Source organism: Mesoplodon mirus (assembly GCF_964341445.2).
Source record: "Mesoplodon mirus genome assembly, chromosome: 19".
Lineage (NCBI taxonomy): Eukaryota > Metazoa > Chordata > Mammalia > Artiodactyla > Ziphiidae > Mesoplodon > Mesoplodon mirus.
Window position 1 is genome coordinate 57187172 of NC_138995.1, and position 21492 is coordinate 57208663.

Sequence of the window (21492 nt, forward strand, 5' to 3'; positions counted from 1 at the left end):
GGGTGGGGGGGTGGATGCTACTACCTGGCAGGCACTGCCGGCTGCTTCATCTGAAAGGCTCTTCATTCCTTGAAAGCACCGTCGAACGGGCTTTTTCTCTTTATAAACTCAATGCCAGTGAGGTCGGTAAGGCAAGCACCACCTTTTGCATCTGTGCTACTACAGATTAGGCGGCTTGGTTAAGTTTTGTTTTATTTTTAATAGTTATGAGCCATGATAGTAGACTTTGGGTACCTTGAACCAGAAAAGGGGGTGTTAATTGAAGGCAGGCTGGAGTAGCACAAGAAGCATGGAGTAGCTCCTGTGATCTGAGAAGGGGAAGGACCAGGGCAACTGGGGAGCCTCGGAGGCATCAGGAATTTGGCCTTTCTCTTTAGAGCTCTGACGTTAATGTGTCTCCATTTCCAACTTTCATACTCTCGATTCCCAGGAGAAACAATCTGATGGGTCTGGCTGGGTCATGTGTCCACCCCTGGCTTTGTCACCTGTGGCTGGAGGGCTGGTACACATTAAAGACTAGGCCACAGGGGGTCTCCTCCTCAGATACCAGGAAACTTCTCTAAAAGTTGACAGCCACAGACAGGCCCAAGAGAGGTTAATTCATTTGCCTAAGGTCACAAGTTAGTGGCAGAACTGAGTCTAATTCCGCCCTTAGAGTTGAGGAGGGAAAAGGGCCTCTATCCTTGGCCCTGGTGCTATAGAAGGGCCCACTCTGGCCTTCCTCCAGCCATTCCCCTCACAGGGTAAGGATCCCATGGGATGCAGGAGATGCATCTGCCTGGATCTTGTAGCCTTCCTCCAGTCCTAGACCACATTCTGGATACCTGGACCCCTGGAATCTCCTGCCCAGATAACCCCAGGCTACTTCCCGGGCTTTTGTGGGCTTCTTACCTGATCTGCCTCTGGAGTACAGACCTTCCCACAACGTCTGCATGCCTAGGCCTGAGGGGTGGATGTTTTGGTGGGGAAGGATGGGCAAAACCTTTTGCAAAGTTAAGTGCAAAGCCCCTTGAATTTTGGGTCAGAGCCAGAGCGGGGAAAGGGTGCGGGTACGGCCTTCCAAGGGTATCTCGTTCTGGCACAGTACTCCCAAGGAGTGTGAGAATTCCAAATTTGAACCTGGTCTTCCAGGTGGTTATGAAGAAGGTTTATTTGTTAGCGCAGGAGAATATAATATACTTAATAACTTATTAGTGTGATTTATAACTAAATACGTAGACATGGGTTTTCATTTGTACTCTTACCCCCTCAGGCCCTGAAAGTGTTAGAGGTGGGCCTGCCTGGGACTAAGACTGTAAAAACAACTTTTTCCCCTTCATTTGTCATATAATGGCCTAACAAATCAGAGGATTCTTAGCATTGGTCTTTGCCAGACAAACTACAAAAATTCTGAATTAAGGTCTTGGTGGTTTCTGAAACCTGGTTAAGACTTTTCTTATTGTGATGGCATTTCCAGACCATACTGCTGATGGCTTGATCTGCATTGTAAGACTTGTTAAGAAGGGTCTGGCAAGTCTGTATCAGGCACTAAATGTCACTCCGCTAACTACGTGACTTATCTGTTAAGGTCAAACAGACCCATTGACCAAAAGGTTTGAGGGCAGTACAGGCATCTTGTATGCTAGCTTTTACAATGGATCCAGCCCCCAAAGGAGTGATTATGGGGAAGCAGAAAGCCTCCTTGAAAACCACGTTTTCAAGGCACCTTGAAAACCACGACTGTTTTATCTTCACCAGCAATTTGAACTTTCATCTTTCAAATCCGTTACGGTCTTCAGCAAGCTGCCTGGTAGCTGATAGATCTTGGTTCACTTAGCCTGCTAAATTGTACCTTTGTTGTCTTTTTTCTCTTTTATTTTTAAAATATCTGATGTGTGTGTGTGTGTGTGTAGAGAAGACAGGAAGAAAGACACACAGCTCTGTAAGTTTGAAATTATTCATACACTTACACATATATACCATCTTAAACTTGGTAAAAGTAGCTAGTACTGACAAAAATTTGAGAGTAAGGTGCTACCACCTTACTCCCAAATATTTCAGTCTGTATTTTCTCAAACAAGGCGTTCTCCTTAATCAGAAACCAACCATCAAAATCAGGAAATACACATGGGTACGTCGCTGCCATCTAATCCTCAGACCCCATTCAAGTTTTACTGGTTATTCCAATCATGTCCTTAACAGCAAAAGGATCCAGTTTAGAGTCATGTGTGCATCTAGATTTTCATGACACCTGAAGGCTGCAAGCCAGTTATTTTGTAAAATGTCCCGTAGTTTAGGTTCATCTGATGTTCCCTCGTGATTAGACTGTAGCTACACATCTTTGGCAAAAATATCACCACATGGATGCTTCTCATTGCATCCTGTGGTCTGGTGCATGGTTATCACATGCCCCTTTACTGGTAATGTTAACTTTGATCATTTGAGTAAGATTGTTTGCCAGACTGCTCCTTTGAAAACAGTTTTTTTCCCTGTGTGACTAATAGGTATTCTGTAGAGGGGTATTTTGAAAATATGTAAATACCCCATTCCTATCAAACTTTATTAATTAGTTAATTTTAGGTCTGTGGACTACTGGATTATAGTTTACTTAAAGTGTTATAATCTGTTTTTATCCTCAAATTGTTTTAGTATATTTATCCTCACATTTGACCAGTGGAAGCTTCTTTAAGCTGGCTCCTATTACCTCTTGACATGGCCCATCATTCTTTGAGGACTTTCCTTGTTTCAGGCTCTTCTTGTGTTCCTGCTGCCCCAGTTTTGAAGTCAGTCATATCTCCAAGGAGAAATGTTTCTCTTAGTGGTGATTAGAAACCAAAATCTGGGTGTTAGATGTGCTCATTGCTATCAGAGTATCATTGCTTTTAGACCTTCTCAGTGGACACAGCAGCTAAATATTTGTATGTGTACACATACACACACTTGCATCTACATTTATTTCTTTATCTGCCTGTATATATAGAAAACGAGTTCATGCCAATAACTCTCACCACAGGCTTCATTCTACTTTTCTCCTTTTCCATATGTCTAGTTCTCTTCTTCTCTGACAGTGAGAAACCTGGCTCCCCAGATGCTCAGTGTAATTTCTTGTTGCATCAAGTCCTTGGATGTAATCAGTCTCCTGTTGCTGCCCTTTGGGGATGCCCTTCTTACCCTGCCCTGCTCTATCCCCTCCAGCCAGGCCACCCAGCCCCTCCACACACACCGTTTCCCTGCCCTTCCTTAGTCTCAGCAAATGGCTTTTGGACTTAATTGTTTAGGAAAGGGAAAGGAAAACCATTTTCTCATTCATATTTAGTTGTTTATATTTAAAAATATAACTGTCTCATGGCATTTTTTTGAGAAAATTTGATTTAGCTTAATAGGTTTCAACCATATTTCCTCCTACCACAGAGCTTTTGCAAATGCCATTTCCATTTCCACAGCCTGGAGGTTTCATTCCATCCCCTTTGCTTGTTTTTCTTCTTTGTTATTTATGGATATTGTTGTTTGTTTCTGTTTACCAATACAAAGAAAATTTATTGAATGTCTTTAGACACACATTCTTGGTCACTTATGAAGGTATTTCCGTGGCGTAAATACCACCAGAGTTCAAGAAAGAGCCAGAATGGAACTAGGTCTTTAGCTTTGCTCTGTCTTTCTTCAGTGCAGGGAGCACATATCATTGATTTCTGTGTCCCCAGTGCCCAGAGGAACACACAGTAAGTGCTCAATAAACATTTATTGGATTTGAATGGGCCTCAGCTTCTTTTAATGAACAGTAAACCTTACAGAATGACATTTCTCCTAGAAATGGTGAAGAGTTACTGCCTTGTGATATAAAGCCAACATGTTTTATCCCTAAGCAGTTTCGTCTTTTTTTCAACAGAAGGTGGTCTTCTGCTCCATCAAAGAGGCGCTGGAAGTGGACTGGAGCGGCGATAAAGCAAAGGCAGCTCTCAAGCGCACAACTCCAGATTACTTTCTCCTTCAAGGTGAGGACTGGAAGCAGGGCTTCCCAGCAAGCGATTTGTGCTTTGATTTCTACAAATGTGGGTGCAGGAGCCAGAAGGTTTCTTGAGGTTTGCCGTGAGTGGAGTTCCCCCTTAGCTGGGTCTCAGTGGCCACTTAGAACAACAGAGTGAATGGAGAGGAGGCCTGTCACTGAGCTCTGGTTTCTTAACGATTTTTGCTTTTTTTATTATTTGTTGAAGTGAACTGCCCTCTAAAGTTGAGCCTGAGATAACAGTGCGATAAATCCAGCTCTTTTCATCACTGCTTTCCCTCTTCAGAGTTCTTCCTGGGCCTTAAAACCAGTCTTCCTCTCCTGAAGTCTTTTCCCCCACTCTCACCATCATTGCTGGTGTCAGGGAGCATTAGCTAGGTATTGGTTGGCGTCTCAGTGTTCTTGTGCCTGGCACTTTTATTTTTTAATATTATTTTTATAATAATAATCATAAACATTGAGTGCTTACTAGCAAGAGCCATTGGGAATTGATACTATTACTATCCCTACTTCACAGACAAGGAAACTGAGGCACAGAGAGATTAAGGTTACTCATGTTCTCACAGTAAGCCAAGTAAGTGTATAAATAACATCGGTTTGTTAATTAGTGTAAAAATAATCCATATTTGTTATAGAAAATACCAGAAAAAAAGCAAAAAAAGTCACCTCGACATTTTTGTACTTTTGGGGATGTGCTTCCCAGCTTCCCCCGCCCATGTCGGCACATAGAAAGCCCTCAGTAAACAGCTATTAATTTGGAAAGGTTTGAGGTATAGCCTGAGCGTTTCTAACTGCTGCTTATAAAAGGAGTCAACCAGTATTTGAGTTTACCATAACTTGGGGATTCTCTCACCCAGGGGCAGTCTTGTCCTCCAGGGAACACTGGCAGTGTCTGGAGACATTTTGGTTGTTATGACTGGGGGTGGGATGGGGAGAGGGCAGGGATGTTGTTTAATATCTTATGACACATGGCACAAGACAGCCCCCCCATGACAAAGAGATATCTGGCTGCCAGTGTCGATAATGCTGACGTTGAGAAACCCTGATCTAACCCTTTGCAGTTTCCAGAGTATTTTCTTGTCCATCTCATCATCACAGCTCCCTTATGAGGTGGACAAGGTGGGAATTATCTGCAGTTTGGTTTCTTGGGATGAAGAGACAGAGTCCCAGAGAGGCTCATGTTTTGCCTGAGGACACAGAATGCAGATGGCAAAAGAGCAGCCCAGGTCTTTGAAGTCTAATTAATTAAATACTGTGAGAGGTACCAGGTAATGAAAGCATCCGGGCTCCATTCTCAGTGCTCTGTGGGTATTAGCTCATTGGATCCTCACCACATTCACATGAAGCAGCTGCTGTACCCCCACTTATAGGCGTTTTAAAAGGTACAAATTGATGAAGACACAGGCATGTGGTCACCCCTGCCCTCAGGAGCCCATCATTGAGATGGGGAGGCAAAACTAATGGCCTGGAGACAGTGTGGGGGATAATGTTTATTGAATCCAGATAGATTCCGCTGACCATCACTATCAGAAGTTACAAGGGGCTGGGGAGCAGACAGGTCGTGAGGCAGAAGCAGGAGCTTTAATATTGTGACCCAGATGGCAGGCAGTGGTACACAGTTCAGAACTAGTGCTCTGGAATCAAAACAGACCTGCCTTTCAGTCCTGGCGCTGTCATTTTCTTAGGTGAGTGATGTTGAGCCACAGACTTAAATTCCCTGAGGCTCCCTTAGATTCCCCTCTGACCATGGGGGTGTTAATAGCGCTTGCCTCAGAGGGCTTTTGTGAGGCTTGCATGACACCACGCAAGGGGCTTAGCACATAAGCAAGTCTAGAGACCTAATCTAGTTACGTGCTCGGAGGTGGGAGGTACTTCGCAACTGTGCAGTAGAATTTTAGGACTGACTCAATTTACCCTTTTCTAAAAAAATTTATTTATTTAAAAAATTTTTTTTGGCTGCGTTGGGTCTTCATTGCTGCATGCGGGCTTTCTCTAGTTGCGGTGAACGGGGGCTGCTCTTCATTACAGTGCGCGGGCTTCTCATTGCAGTGGCTTCTCTTGTTGCGGAGCATGGGCTCTAGGCACGCGGGCTTCAGTAGATGTGGCACGCGGGCTCAGTAGTTGTGGCTCGCGGGTTCTAGAGCGCAGGCTCGGTAGTTGTGGCGCGTGGGCTTGGTTGCTCCACGGCATGTGGGATCTTCTCAGAGGAGGGCTTAAACCCGTGTTCCCTGCATTGGCAGGCGGATTCCTAACCACTGCGCCACCAGGTAAGTCCCTCAATTTACCCTTGATTCCATACTTGAGTAAGTATTATCATAGCAGCAATCCTATTGGATTTTAGTTTTTTGCCTGTGACACTTTGTTGGATAATATACTCCATATGTTTACTTCTCTCTTCTTTTTTATTTTTTTTAAATTTTTTTATTTTTAATTTTTTAGGGTTTTTTTTAACGTTTTTATTGGCATATAATGGCTTTACAATGGTTTACTCCTCTTTCTAAATGGTACTAATTACCTTCTTAGTTTCAAGTTCCAGGGCTTCGGATTTGGTGATTGAAACTATGTTCATAAAGCAACTATACTCCAATTAAAATTAATTAAAAAAAACTGTGTTCATAATTAATACTCATATTAATTATGACTATTTCTTTATTGTAAAAACCACATACCATAAAGTTTACCATCTTAACCATTTTTATGTGTATAGTTTTGTAATAGAGAATTTTATTTTATTTTTATTTTTTTGCAGACTTTTAAAATATATATTAATTAATTTATTTATTTTATTTATTTTTGGCTGCGTTGGGTCTTCATTGCTATGCGCAGGCTTTCTCTAGTTGCAGCGAGTGGGGGCTACTCTTGGTTGTGGTGTGCGGGCTTCTTATTGCGGTGGCTTCTCTTGTTGCAGAGCACAGGCTCTAGGTGCGCAGGCTCAGTAGTTGTGGCGCACGGGCTTAGTTGCTCTGCGGCATGTGGGATCTTCCCAGACCAGGGATTGAACCCGTGTCCCTTGCGTTGACAGGTGAATTCTTTCTTTTTTCTTTTTTCTTTTTTTTTTTTTTTTTGCGGTACGCAGGCCTCTCACTGTTGTGGCCTCACCTGTTGTGGAGCATAGGCTCTGGACGTGCAGGCTCAGAGGCCATGGCTCACGGGCCTAGCCGCTCCGCGGCATGTGGGATCTTCCCAGACCGGGGCACGAACCTGTGTCCCCTGCATCGGCAGGCGGACTCTCAACCATTGAGCCACCAGGGAAGCCCGACAGGTGAATTCTTAACCACTGCACCACCAGGGAAACGTCCCTGTAATAGAGAAGTTTAAAAGGAGGCAGCCCCACATATCATACTGTCTAGACCAAGGCTGGCAGCTGTGCGCTTCCCACTCTCCCCTCCATCCCTCGCCTGTGGCAGATGTGGCTAATAAGGCCTTATCATTGGCCGGCCACTTTTCTTATAGCCTTGGGATTCTTTAAACAGCAGTGCCTGCAGTCCCCTCTCTGACTGGGCATACAAATACAAATAAAGCTAACTCTCTCCTTATAAGAATGAGACCTAGAAGGGAAGTGACTCCCCATGGCCTAGGTCTAAAACCCAAGTCTCCTGATTCTTCCAGGATCTAGTTCTTTTCACACCATCCCCAGTGTTCTTCCTGAGTTTTTTGGATATCCAACATAGCCTTTCCTGGGCTTTTCTCTTTGTAGCAGATGACATGTCCTAACTTTGCTTGCGTGGCGTCATATGCATATTCCTGATGATATTTTTTTTGCCGTCTTGGGTCGTTCTGAGCTCTGTGTGTCTTTCCAGAGGTGCTGCAACTGGAAGTATAAGGAGTGTTCCAAATGCAACGAGCATGAGGGCCTGCTTTGCTGTCTGGGAGTTTTGCTCTTGGTGTATAATTGATTAACTGCTTTGGCTAGGGACTGGACTAAGCTTCTGGAAGTAGAGGGAAATGGCTCTCGTGATCTCTTTCCCTGGGTCCTGCCGGCAGCTTAGACTTCTGCCAGAATTCAGCTTGTAAGTATTAAGCTGACTTTCTGAGTATATCACCTTATTCTTTTTTTTTTTTAATTTTTGAATTTTATTTTATTTATTTTTTTATACAGCAGGTTCTTATTAGTCCTTAATTTTATACACATCAGTGTATACATTGTCAACCCCAATCGCCCAATTCATCACACCACCATCCCCCCCCCCCCCCGCGGCTTTCCCTCCTTGGTGTCCATACGTTTGTTCTCTACATCTGCGTCTCAACTTCTGCCCTGCAAACCGGTTCATCTGTACCATTTTTCTAGGTTCCACATACATGTGTTTATATACGATATTTGTTTTTCTCTTTCTGACTTACTTCACTCTGTATGACAGTCTCTAGATCCATCCACGTCTCAACAAATGACCCAGTTTCATTCCTTTTTATGGCTGAGTAATAGTCCATTGTATACATGTACCACATCTTCTTTATCCATTCGTCTGTCGATGGGCATTTAGGTTCCTTCCATGACCTGGCTATTGTAAATAGTGTTGCGATGAACATTGGGGTGCATGTGTCTTTTTGAATTATGGTTTTCTCTGGGTATATGCCCAGTGGTGGGATTGCTGGATCATATGGTAATTCTATTTTTTGTTTTTTAAGGAACCTCCATACTGTTCTCCATAGTGACTGCATCAATTTACATTCCCACCAACAGTGCAAGAGGGTTCCCTTTTCTCCACACCCTCTCCAGCATTTGTTGTTTGTAGATTTTCTGATAACGCCCATTCTAACTGGTGTGAGGCGATACCTCATTGTTTTTTTTTTTTGCGGTACGCGGGCCTCTCACTGTTGTGGCCTCTCCCGTTGCAGAGCACAGGCTCCAGACGTGCAGGCTCAGCAGCCATGGCTCACAGGCCTAGCCGCTCTGCGGCATGTGGGATCTTCCCGGAACAGAGCACGAACCCGCGTCCCCTGCATCGGCAGGCGGACTCTCAGCCACTGCGCCACCAGGGAAGCCCTCATTGTAGTTTTGATTTGCATTTCTCTAGCAATGGAAGCAGTACTTGTTGGAATTAATCGTTTGGTTTTCCGGAAGGAGCTCATAATAGAGGACTCCCTTCCGATCCCACCATATACACAACATCACCTTCTTTGGATGAAGGCCTTTGGTGTGGTTGGTGGTGGTTCATTTCGCCTGGCCCACGATCTCTTCCATTCCACATTACTGTACAGTATCCACTTTTTAAAAATTAATTAATTAATTAATTTTATTTTATTTATTTTTGGCTGCTTTGGGTCCTCATTGTTGCGCGCGGGCTTTCTCCAGTTGTAGCAAGCAGGGGCTACTCTTCGTTGCAGTGCACGTGCTTCTCATTGCAGTGGCTTCTGCTGTTTCAGAGCGTGGGCTCTAGGCATGTGGGCTTCAGTAGTTGTGGCACACAGGCTCAGCAGCTGTGGCTAACGGACTCTAGAGCACAGGCTCAGTAGTTGTGGCGCAAGAGCTTACTTAGCTGCTCCGAGGCATGTGGGGTCTTCCCGGACCAGGGCTCGAACCTGTGTCCCCTGAATTGGCAGGCAGATTCTTAACCACTGTGCCTCCAGGGAAGCCCGTAGAGTACCCACTTTTTATCACCCATCACAATTTGTTATAAAAACGGAACATTTTCATTACATTTAAGTAGAGAATCGTGTGCGGAAATACGGTCAAGAAGGTTATTTTCGCTTAACTTAATGTGAAACTCAAACATAAAAGCGATTAACATAACTAAGCTGGTACAAATGATTTTCAACGCTTGATTTGGATATTTTGAGTATGTTAGCTGTCTCCTGTGTGGTACAACATTGATTGTTCTCAATTAATGTCTCAATTTGATCTCTCTCCACTTCACCTAGTCTACCTGACTCTGGAGCAGCGTCCAGTGAGAAAATCTCTAGCACAGAACTTCGCAAAACACTTTTGACATGTTCGATCAGTCACAGCACCTTCTTCATACACTGCACAAATCTTTTTTTGCATTTCAGTTCCGTTTTTACCTTTCTTGAAATAATAATGCATAATATGCCAAAAATGTTGCTTTTTTTCTTCCATCTTCAGTATTAAAATGGCTACACAAGAATTCACCAATTTTGAGAAGCCCTTTTTAAAATGCCCGCTGATATGACAGCTGTCACATACAATCTAACAAAATTGTTTCGAATGAAGTTAAAGACGACTGAGTGCTACTAGAGCCATCTAAAGAAAAAAACCGAACGAACCTTTTGGCCAAGCCAGTAACTTCGGGCTGTGGGATGGCCTTGGGGAATATCCAACTTGAATGATCAACTTTTTTAGGCAGTACTCTAGTTTTCATGGTTGCTTTGGAAAAGATCTTGGAGCATATGTAGAGTGACCTCATTTGTCTTGTTGGCTGCATAATGTATTTCTTTGAGTGTACTATCATTTGTGACCAGTCTCATCAAATGTAGGTTGTTTTCAGTTTTTCTCAGTCCTTGGAATTTGTTCCCAAGAGCCTTTCTGGGAATGTGACTGATATACCTGATGACGCCTTAGGAATTCCTCATGACGTCAGGGTGCTTGGCTCTGATACACACGAGAATACCTTTGTTTCACCATTGCCTAATGGAACACTTAGTAGGTGCTCGATAAATAAATGGGTGCTCAATAAATAGCTTTTGCATGAGTGACTGGTTTGCTTGTCTGGTCATCTCTTCACCCTAGAGAGAGAGCAGCTTGCCCACTGGTGTCCCTGCAGGCTTCTCTTTCCTGCCTGCTTCCCTGAGCACTTGTCAGGCTTTTGATCCCAGTGGCACCCTGGTCCTGGCCTGCCCCTCACACATAGGTGGCTCTTTCTGCCCCATTCAACTGAATTGTGAAGCAGCTGCCCTGCCGTCCATGTGCGTGTGTCGTCCATGTGCATGTGTTTGCCTTGTTTGGGTGTTGAGTGTTTTTCCAGTTTACTTAATAAGATGGTGGCCAGACTGAACGCTTCCTGCTGCATTTTTCCACCATCTTGAGAGTCGGCCTCACCATCTGTGAGCCAAAGGTCTCATCTTTTTATTATTCTCCCATGGCATGTTGCAAAACATGAAGTGTGAGCTGGTTTCCTGTGGCAAAAAGTTGACTTTGATTTGTTCTTTTTGAGGTTACTGTGAGTTTATCATAACAGGAGTGCTAAAAATATCGGGTCTAGTATGGAAACAGCATTCACTTACCAGCATGAATAATAACACACAGGTTTAGTCCAGAGCAAGGAAGCAATGGGCTTCATCTCAAGATGTGAACTACTTAGCAGAGAATCCTTGGCAATCTTAACTTTCTCAGTCTGTTCTGACGAGTCGTGGAAAAGTACTTAGGCCGTTTTTGAGCCACAGAATTAAAGCTGAAAATAATCTTAGACCATTTTTGGAGCACCTGATATGTGTCAGATCCCATGCCTGGGAATCGTCACGGGAAGAAGTCATCTTGCCAATGCAAAACTCAATCACAAATAATTCTACTCCTTGTGAAGAGAGCTGTAACAGAGAGCTATTGACAAAGCTGTCGTGTTGTGCTGGTCTGTTTTTCAATATGTGTGAATTATTCTACCATCAAAAGCAAACTGTTATGGGAGCTCAGGGAACTGAGGTTCTGGCTCTCTTTGGGGAGTTGGGAAGTCTTCAGAGAGGAGGAGACATCTGAGCTGGATTTTAAAGAATAGGTATTGGCCAGGTGGTAAAGGGAGGTGAGAGTGTTGCCGGCAGAGAAGCAGTGCTTGCAGGCGGCCAGCGGTGCAGAGACCATGGCACAGCGAGGCTGGAGCTTGGTGGGTGCCGATCAGAGATGAGATCAGGGCCTTGCTTTTTTTAGGTTTTTATTCTTACAGCCAGTGGTTTCCCAAGTAAGAGGATATCAGCCTCACTCGTGAAACATTTGAAAAATACAGATTCCCTGGTTCTAGCTCAGATTTACTGAATCACAATAATTAGGAGTGGCTGGAATATGCATTTTTGTAAACCTTCCAGGTTTCTGAAGGATCAGCCAATTAGAGGGAAACCACTGCCATAAGGAGAAAAGGAACCCATGTCCTGTGTCAAAGCCCTGATTTACTCATGTGTGGGTTTTTAAAAAATGTGTTAAGTACTGTATTTCAGATGAGGGCATGACTGAAGCAGGGGTAAGAAGGAGATAACCCATGTAGCTCTTTTTTTTTTAAATTACGGAATGTGTTTTTTTTAATAAATTTATTTTTGGCTGTGTTGGGTCTTCATTGCTGTATGCGGGCTTTCTCTAGTTGCGGCGAGCGGAGGCTACTCTTTGTTGCGGTGCGCGTGCTTCTCATTGTGGTGGCTTCTCTTGTTGCGGAGCACAGGCTCTAGGTGCGCAGGCTTCAGTAGTTGTGGCATGAGGGCTCAGTAGTTGTGGCTCGCGGGCTCTAGAGCGCAGGCTCAGTAGTTGGCACAAGGGCTTAGTTGCTCTGTGGCATGTGTGATTTTCCTTGACCAGGGCTCAAACTCATGTCCCCTACACTGGCAGGCAGATTCTTAACCACTGCGCCGCCAGGGAAGTCCCCATGTAGCTCTTGAATACAGAATTTTGACTGTATACCCTCAGTTTAAAAAAAGAACCGTTGCGGCTTCCCTGGCGGCGCAGTGGTTGGGAGCCCGCCTGCCAATGCAGGGGACACGGGTTCGTGCCCCGGTCCGGGAAGATCCCACATGCCACAGAGCAGCTGGGCCCATGAGCCATGGCCGCTGAGCCTGTGTGTCCGGAGCCTGTGCTCTGCAACGGGAGCGGCCACAACAGTGAGAGGCCCGTGTACCGCAAAAAAAAAAAAGAACCGTAAACAAATATGAAGTCTAGTAAGTTGGTTTGTTTTTTACAGTGGTATGGGTTAGCAAGTCTGAAACTATTTACTATTTATTCTAGGATTGAGCAAATAGGCAAATATATTGTAGATGATGAGACTCGGACTTTTTTATTGCCAGAAAAGGGAGTTAGTTTCTGTAAATACGGAAGGTGGGAAAGGCTAGAAGGAGCCCTGTGGGGTTGGATTGGTATTGTAGTCATCTGGATGAACTCATGGTTTTTTATATGTAGGTACAGAAATAGATGTGTGTATGTCTGTGTATTTATTACATTCATACGTACGTATTTCCTAGCTCTGGCTGTTGAGAGGGCTGAGGAGCAAAAGCACTCCAGTAGCAATGAACAGACTTCATGCCCAGATCTTGATGGCTAATATCCAAGGATCCAGGAGTCCTTGGAGACATGGCTGATTCTGGGGCTGGGGTAGGAAATTTACAGGTGAGCTTGGAACATCCTGCTGTGCCTGAAAGTAAGGAAGTGCTCAAAGAATGATGGGTCATGTCAGAAGGTCACAGGAGTCAACTTGAAAGGGCTCCTATTGGTCAAATCTAGGACAGTTTGAGGATCAGATAAATGATAGTAATAGATTGTAACCCATAGACTAAAACAAGAACCCATGAGTCTATACTGATAATTGAATAAGTAAATGAGGGGAAAAAGCAAAGTTCTTTTTTTTTTTTTTTTAACAGAAGAATAACAATAAATAAAGCAGGAATGATGAAGATTTTTAAAAATCTGTATTTGGCCATCATCATAGTAGTAAAAATTGTTTTAAGAATTATTGATGGATGCTAAAACTAATGGGAAAGTGCGCTGTGAAGCAGGGTAGATGGCTTCTCAAGATATGTTTTAATTAATTGCAGAGAAAGACTAGAGAACCCTGGCAGATTATTCCTCAACCAAGAGATCACAGTTAACATTCCAAGAATAGGACAGTAGGTCTCAATGCGTCCTGATAGGATGCACTGAGCAAGACACGCCACCGTTCTGGTTCCCTGCCCAAAGTGGGTAATCTCAGCCTAATTGTGAGGAAACATCAGACATGCTTGGATTGAATAAGACTCTAGAAAATAGATGGCCTGTACTTCTCAAAAGTGTCGTAAAGGACCCAGGAACTCCATTTCAGATTAAAGGAGAATGAAGAGACATGATAGCTCAATGGAACATAGACCTCCCAGACTGGATCTGAGAGCAGGAGATTTTTTTTTTTTCTTTTGCTCTCAAAGACATCAGTGGGACAGTTGGTAAAATTTGAAAAAGGTCTGTAGATTAGATGGTAATACTCCATCCATGTTAATTTCACAGTTTTGATCATTGTTTTGTGGTTCTGTGAGAATTTTTTTTTTTTAAATAAATTTATTTATTTATTTTTGGCTGCGTTGGGTCTTCATTGCTACACACGGGCTTTTCTCTAATTGCAGAGAGCGGGGGCTTCTCATTGTCGTGGCTCCTCTTGTTGCAGAGCATGGGCTCTAGGCGCTCAGGCTCAGTAGTTGTGGCACGTGGGCTCTAGAGCACAGGCTCAGTAGTTGTGGTGCACAGGCTTAGTTGCTCCACGGCATGTGGGATCTTCCTGGACCAAGGCTCGAACCCGTGTCCCCTGCATTGGCAGGCGGATTCTTAACCACTGTGCTACCAGGGAGGCCCCTGTGAGAATATTCTTGTTTTGGGGAAATACATAGTGAAGTATTCAGGGGCAAATTTCAAATCATTTTTAAAAATGTGTATTTATAGACATGAAGAAATAATGACAAATGCGGTAGAATGTTAGCATTTGGGGAACTAGGTAAAATTATGCAGGAATTCTGTGTACAGGTTTTCTGTTAAATCTAAAATTATTTCAAAATAAAAATTAAGGGCTTCCCTGGTGGCGCAGTGGTTGAGAGTCCGCCTGCCGATGCAGGGGATGTGGGTTCGTGCCCCGGTCCGGGAAGATCCCACATGCCATGGAGCGGCTGGGCCCGTGAGCCATGGCCGCTGAGCCTGCGCATCCGGAGCCTGTGCTCCACAGCGGGAGAGGCCACAACAGTGAGAGGCCCACGTACCACAAAGAAAAAAAATAAATAAATAAAAATTAAAATTAAAATTAAAATAACGAAAAACAAAAACAACCTCCAAAAACCCCTGTTCTCAGCACCTGGAAAAATCCCCATATTGACGGCTGATGAGTAGTACCTGCAAAGGGCTCTGTCAGTGCTGGGTCCATAGGAAGGGTACATGTAACAGCATATCCTCATCACCTCTTCACATGTACAGTTCCTCTGGAAAGGAGCCATAGAGCTCCCCCAGAATTTCAAGGGTGCCTAGAGACCTCTGCTGTGGGAGAAACAGCACGCCTCTGTGACTGAGAACAGAAAGCCTTCATGCTTCAGGTAGGAGATAGTATAGTAAATAGCACCTCACTGCTGAGCCAGCCTGGGGTGGTCTCCACTTAGGGCCCTTGCTCTGCAAAAGGAATTTCTTCTTCCAGGCAGTAGTGTTGGGCAGACTGTAGGGGGTGTATTTGCATAGAAACACTTAACCCGTCTTCAGCTTTCATGTAGAGCCAAGCAGGACCTTACTAGGAACAAATACAAATGGCGGTTTGGAGGCGGGTACTAGGGGTACAGAGGGTGAAGGGGTGCTGAGCCTCATGGTTGGTTGTTGGGCGGATTAAAGAGGAGCTGTCAGAGCTCTTAATATACTGCCTGTGTTGGAAACCAGTGGAGCTCTTCTAACGCATTTGCCATTTTCTCTTCTGCACAGCGTTCATCAAGAACTTGACTGGCCTCTCCTTTCATCCAGAAAGCACTCTGTATGGGGCTCAGTGGGACTGGAATTCAGCCTGGACATGACCATGAGTCCTCCCGTGGGGCTGCCTCTCACCCTCAGCCTTCATTGGTGGCTTAGCTCTTTACCAGCCTCCTCCTTCAGATCTCTTCCTTCTTTTTTTTTTTTTTTTTAATATTTATTTATTTGGTTGCACCAGGTCTTAGTTGTGGCAGGTGGGCTCCTTAGTTGAGGCTCGCCCGCTCCTTAGTTGTGGCATGCATGTGGGATTTAGTTCTCTGATTGGGAATCGAACCCGGGCCCCCTGCGTTGGGAGCATAGAGTCTTAACCACTGCGCCACTAGGGAGGTCCCCAGATCTCTTCCTTCTAATCCATTTTCAGTCACCAGTCCGATCTGTCTAAAAACTAAAACCCTTCCATGATTCTCTTTTGCCTTCAGGATACCATTTAGACCTCCTGGATTGGCATCCCAGACCTGGGGCCCACTGACCTCCTTTTCTCCTTTCCACTCCCTTCTGCCCTCCATGAAGCCTATGCTGGGGACATTGCTGTCCCCAGACATCTGTCAGTCCCTCGTTTCTACACATGTTTTTATTCCTTCTGCTTGGAATATCCTGCTTCGTCCCTTCCCACTTATCCTCACTGGTCACTCTGATGTGACCTCCAGGAATGTAGCTCCCCTGATGTGAGTTGGGTTTCCTTCCCCTGTGATCCCATAGCATCCCCTGGACAACAGAGTCACTTGAGGGCAGGGACCACAGCTCACCATCTCTTGACTGGGCCTGACGCAGAGCAGGGCCTTGCTAAATGTGGATTGATTGATTGCTGTGGCCACCTGTCCCAAGCTTGGAGAATCTTGCCCTTTCTTAACCTGTGGCTTCATTCATTTATTTTAGGCCCCTGTAAAGCCATCTAGGTGGTGCTAATTTGCATAGTTGCCCTTTGGCCTTTTCCTGACTGTGCCACAAGACACACAGTACCTCAAAGCCCCAGACCTGGCTGTAGGACTGTGCCTAAATCCAAAGGATCGGGGAGCCCTTCCACTTCCCTTTAACTCCCCATGTGCGGGGAACAAGGGCTTGTTTATGACTGGAAGCTCCTATCTCTCCTAGGCGCTGGCAAAGTCAGACCTAGGGCCCTCCAAGGGAGGAATTCGAATCTTTTCTAAGATGGCTGATTGTTCTTGGTTCATAAATCTAGCCAAATAAGTTTGGAGTTCATGTCTACTTTCTCCTGCCACTAGAACCTTGATGTCTCCAGCTTTGGATTTGAAAGAAAGGCATTTCGGTCCCACTCTTATCATATACTGCCAGGCCTTGAGCAAGCCTCTTTGCCTTGTGGCCTCTGTTTTCTTTTATAGAAATGAGGGAGATGTTGATAATCTCCTCCCAATGATCATGTATAGGAGAGCCTTAGAAATGGCCCTATTGTCTCCTTCTTTTTATTGTAAAAGTAAGATGTCTTCTTAGTAAAATATTCAGATACCTCAGAGGAAACTGCCATTTCTTGTGTATTCTTCCAGAACTTTCTAGTATTTTGTACCTCATTCTTCCTCATCACTAAAAGGATTCTCTCTCAAGATTTGGACACTTTATAACTTTTTTACTGTTAGAAAACTTAGTTTGATTCCTCCTTCCTCAATTTTCCCTGCCCTCACCGCAGGGAAATTTTATGATTTTTTAATTGACTTTCTCTCTAGACCTCAGCTTGATTGGGTGATCAGTTCTCTTCAGAAGGAACTTCTTCTTTTAGAACTTGTAACCTTTGCAAACCAGCCATTGCCCCTTGGGCCTGGCGTTCCCCAGCGGGTGTTTTGGTGTCCAGCAATGACAAGAACTGCTGAGGAAGAGACAGCCACAGGGAAACGGGTTCCGATAATGGGGCAGAGCAGCCGAGTGCTTGTTGATTTGCTACTGTCGTAACCACAAATGTTTAAAAATAATTTGTGGGGTGGGAGGAAGAAAAAAGCAGTGGGTTTTGTTGTGTTTCTTTCTTTGTTTGTTTTTTTTTCTGGTGCCACTGCCTTATCAGAGGTACAAAACGCAGACCACAGTCATTCAGAAAGGAAGAAGGCACTGCCGTGCAGAGAAGAGAGGTGAGGGAAAGGGCAGAAGTGACCCATAAGTGCAGTTCTGGGCTTTTCCGCCGTCAGCAGGTGTAGAGTCTGGTCAGAGAACCAGCTGTGTTTAGGCTCACGCTCCACTCCTCAACCTAAAAAAGAGGCATAACCCCAGGTCCGCCACATAGGGTCACAGGGATTAAATGATGGCCAGGCACATCTTGTGCATGAGTAATTGTTGATTAAGTGCTTTGTCTCCATCGTGATCACATTACATCTTCACAGCACCCTCGTGAGAGCAGACCTACTATGATCACGTCATTTTCACAGGAGGAAATTGAGTCTTGGAGAAGCTAAGTCATTTGTCACCAAACCTAGTAAGTGTTTAAGCATTGCCCAATACCCCGTCTCTCAAAGCGCTCAGTCAGACTTTAATTATTAGCCTTACTAATACTAATAGCATTATGTCCATTGTTAACGTCTGAACCTCACAAGAGCCCTGTGACATTTTCTTATTCCACTTTTGCAGATGGGAAACTGAGACCCACCGAGACCAGATTGTAATAATGGGCAACACTGTCAGCAACCTGCCTTGTTTTCTTCTTTGCAGGCCCACATCTCCCCCACCCCCACAGTAGCCTATGTTTGAGCTGTTCTCGGGCCCCAAGCCCAGCTGCAATTCTTGTTTAAAGCCTCACATCTTTTCTCTGACTGTCAGACAACAGTCACGGGAATGTCCTGTGCCATCTTCCCTGGGTAAGAGCGGTTGGCAGAGAGCAGCAGATGCCCAGAGTCAAGGTCATGTGCCACTCAAGTGCTGGCCTGGAGAAAAGACCCTGTCTCTCTGCTGCTTGTGACCAGGCAGGGTGAGTGTGAATGGAAAGGGCTTTGTCAGAATAGCTCTGTAAGCGGAGGGTGCGGCTGGCAAAGCTAGTAGATAGGGGCCCTTGCAGTAGGGGACCAGCGATCTCCATACTTGGCCTCTACATCATCTGCCTCTGCATTTTAGAATGTTTTTGTCCCGTTCTCTTTGTAAATTGCAGATTTTTCAGAATGTTCCACCTTATTTAAATTTATTTATTTATTTATTTATTTATTTATTTTTGGCTGCATTGGGCCTTCGTTGCTGCGCGTGGGCTTTTCTCTAGTTGCGGCGAGCGGGGGCTACACTTTGTTGAGGTGCCGGTGCTTCTCATTGCCGTGGCTTCTCTTGTTGTGGAGCACGGGCTCTAGACGCGTGGGCTCAGTAGTTGTGGCATGCGGGCTTAGATGCTTTGTGGCATGTGGGATCTTCCTGGACCAGGGATAGAACTGTGTCCCCTGCATTGGCAGGCGAATTCTTAACCACTGCTCTGCCAGGGAAGTCTGGAATGTTCCACTTTAAAGGTGAGAGTCAAGCTTGGGAATCATTAGACTTTTTTTTTTTTTTTTTTTAAGAGGAGAACTAGAATATTTGGTCAGACTAGAGTCTGAATGGGTGGTTTGCATTATTCCAAACTGGTGGACTCTGAGGTGGGAAACTAAGGTCACCTGAAGTGATTTTCTTTTTTCTTTTCTTTTTTTAAACTCGCCTGTCTTCTGTCTTCTCTCTGCTTCCAGGGAGGCAGTACAGCATAGAGGTTAGAAGTGTGCTGACTTTGGAGTCCATCGTGATCCCGAGCCTCAGTTTCCCACCTCTAAAATGAGGATGGTAACAATTGTACCTACTTCATTTTTTTTTTTTTAATTGATTTTTGGCTGCATTGGGTCTGTGTTGCTGTGGGCGGGCTTCCTCTAGTTGCGGCGAGTGGGGGCTACTCTTCGTTGAGGTGCGCGGGCTTCTCACTGCTGTGGCTTCTCTTGCTGCGGAGCACGGGCTCTAGGCGTATGCGCTTCAGTAGTTGTGGCTCGTGGGCTCTAGAGCGCAGGCTCAGTAGTTGTGCGCGGGCTTAGTTGCTCCGCGGCGTGTGGGATCTTCCCAGACCAGGGCTCGAACCCGTGTCCCCTGCATTGGCAGGCGGATTCTTAACCACTGTGCCATCAGGGAAGCCCTAATTCATTCTATTTTATTTTACATAGGAGAGCTCATTCTGAATATAGGCTATTTATGCCCCCGCTTTTTTTAAACCTAAATGCTATTAAAATTTTTCAATGTGACTAAAAACTGCTTAAACATAATTTTAATAGCTGAATAATATTCCATTCTGTCAGTTTATCATGTTTCATGTAATCATCGTGTTATTGGATATGAGATTATTTCCAGATTTTTTGAAATATGCATAAATAACATGGCAGCGACCACTTACACATAATTAAATTACTGGCCAAGGAGCATGACCTTTTGTAAAGATCCTCGATACCGCATCTTCACATGGTTTGGTGAGCATCTCACTGCCGCCAGCTCTGGGCGACAGAGCCGGCCCCTCTGCCGCTCGCTCAGGTTGAGTAATCGTGGTCTTGCATTTGGTAGGCAAAAACTGGCAGCTCATTTCTGAGAAGTAGGACTTTGCTTTCTCCCATCAACAACTTTCACCCAGCTGCCCGAGGTTCTTTTCAGAAGAGAGTGAGCTGTAAATAACAGGAGGCAACTTTCTTTCTCTGTTTTGAGCTGATGTGTGATGAGATCAGAGACTGGCCTTCATAGGAGAGGTCAAAGTGTGGCCAGGACTTGGTGCTTAGAAGGGGTGTTTCAGAAAAAGTCTTCAGGGGAGGCCAGTCTGGAGGTGAAGTTCTCTGGAGAAAGAGGTCAAAGGATTGTGTGGCCGTGGTGACAGATGGGGGCTTATGCGAGTGCCCTCCGTGGATTGTGAGCTCTGCCTTCTGGGTCCCCAGCACAGCTCAGCACAGGCGGTGGGGGTGGAGTGCAGGTGCTCAGAAATGTTTGTGGATGAAAAAGTGAATGAATGAGTATATGCACATGCATAATTTTAAGCTTCTGGGTTAAAGGGAAAAACTAAGAGCGAGGTAGATGAAGGGGGGAGTGGTGTGGAGCTGAGCTGAGCAGATGGCCAGACGCCGCAAGAGGTGAGAGGCTGAGAGCCAGCAGAACTCCTGGTGGCTTCCTGGAAATGCCCCACCTTCCTCAGTCCAGCTGTGTCCCTCCTCTGAGGTTCACCCCCGTGGGCTGGCAGTTCTGTACCTTTAGCCCTCAGATACAGCCTTGAAAGCCAGGCTTCTATCTTGTTTCCCTCTTGAGGGCAGATGTGGTACACTGTGTATCTTTTTTTGTTGTTTCTTGCTGGACATTCCATGTTAAGCATGTTTGTAAATAGTTGATAAGAAAAACAGATCCATCCTCGGTATCTTGAGGACTCCATTCAATTTGATGAGTAATAGAGCAGGCCTGGTTAGGCTCTGTGAGGGCCTTGTGTCGCTTTGTTGTGAGCCTTCTCCCCACCCGTGTGATGATTTTCCTTCCTTCTCCAAACATTGAAGCTTCCCGTGGAACAGATACTTTCTCAGTGCCTACTATGGGGCAAGCCCTGTGCTAGGCATTAAGTAGATAATAGTGAACAAAACAGATATGGTCTCTGCCCCACAGAGCACCAAAATCTGGTGGAGGAGACAAGTCAGTCCTTGTACAAGTGAATGTACACAGATGACTGTAAAATCACAAATTGAGATTAAGACCCTGAGGGAAAGAACAGGGTGCGGGGAATAAAGAGTATAGTTCAGAGCCGAGGCGCTGTAGTCCCCGGAGCTCACTGCTGAGTTAGTGGTGGTCACACGAGGAATCACAGCATGAACAAGTGTGTCAGCTCCTCTAAGGGCCATCCGTGCAAGCTGGATTTATGGAGATGTGGACAAGCAGTGGCAGTTCTGGAGTAGCGCCATTTACCTGATGCTTACCTGGCACCGTCCGAGGTGCTTTACGTCTATCAGTTCCCTTA

General features: G+C 45.1%; 1 protein-coding gene across 2 annotated transcripts in view; it reads left to right on the forward strand.

The window, feature by feature from the left end:
- The window catches only part of SAE1 (SUMO1 activating enzyme subunit 1), a 68307-nt gene that overhangs the window by 28101 nt on the left and 18714 nt on the right, over positions 1-21492 (forward strand). For both annotated transcript variants that reach the window (XM_082606836.1, XM_082606837.1), the window contains exon 6: positions 3866-3971. In XM_082606836.1, the coding sequence (XP_082462962.1) occupies positions 3866-3971 (106 nt within the window). The remainder of the gene's footprint in view (positions 1-3865; positions 3972-21492) is intronic.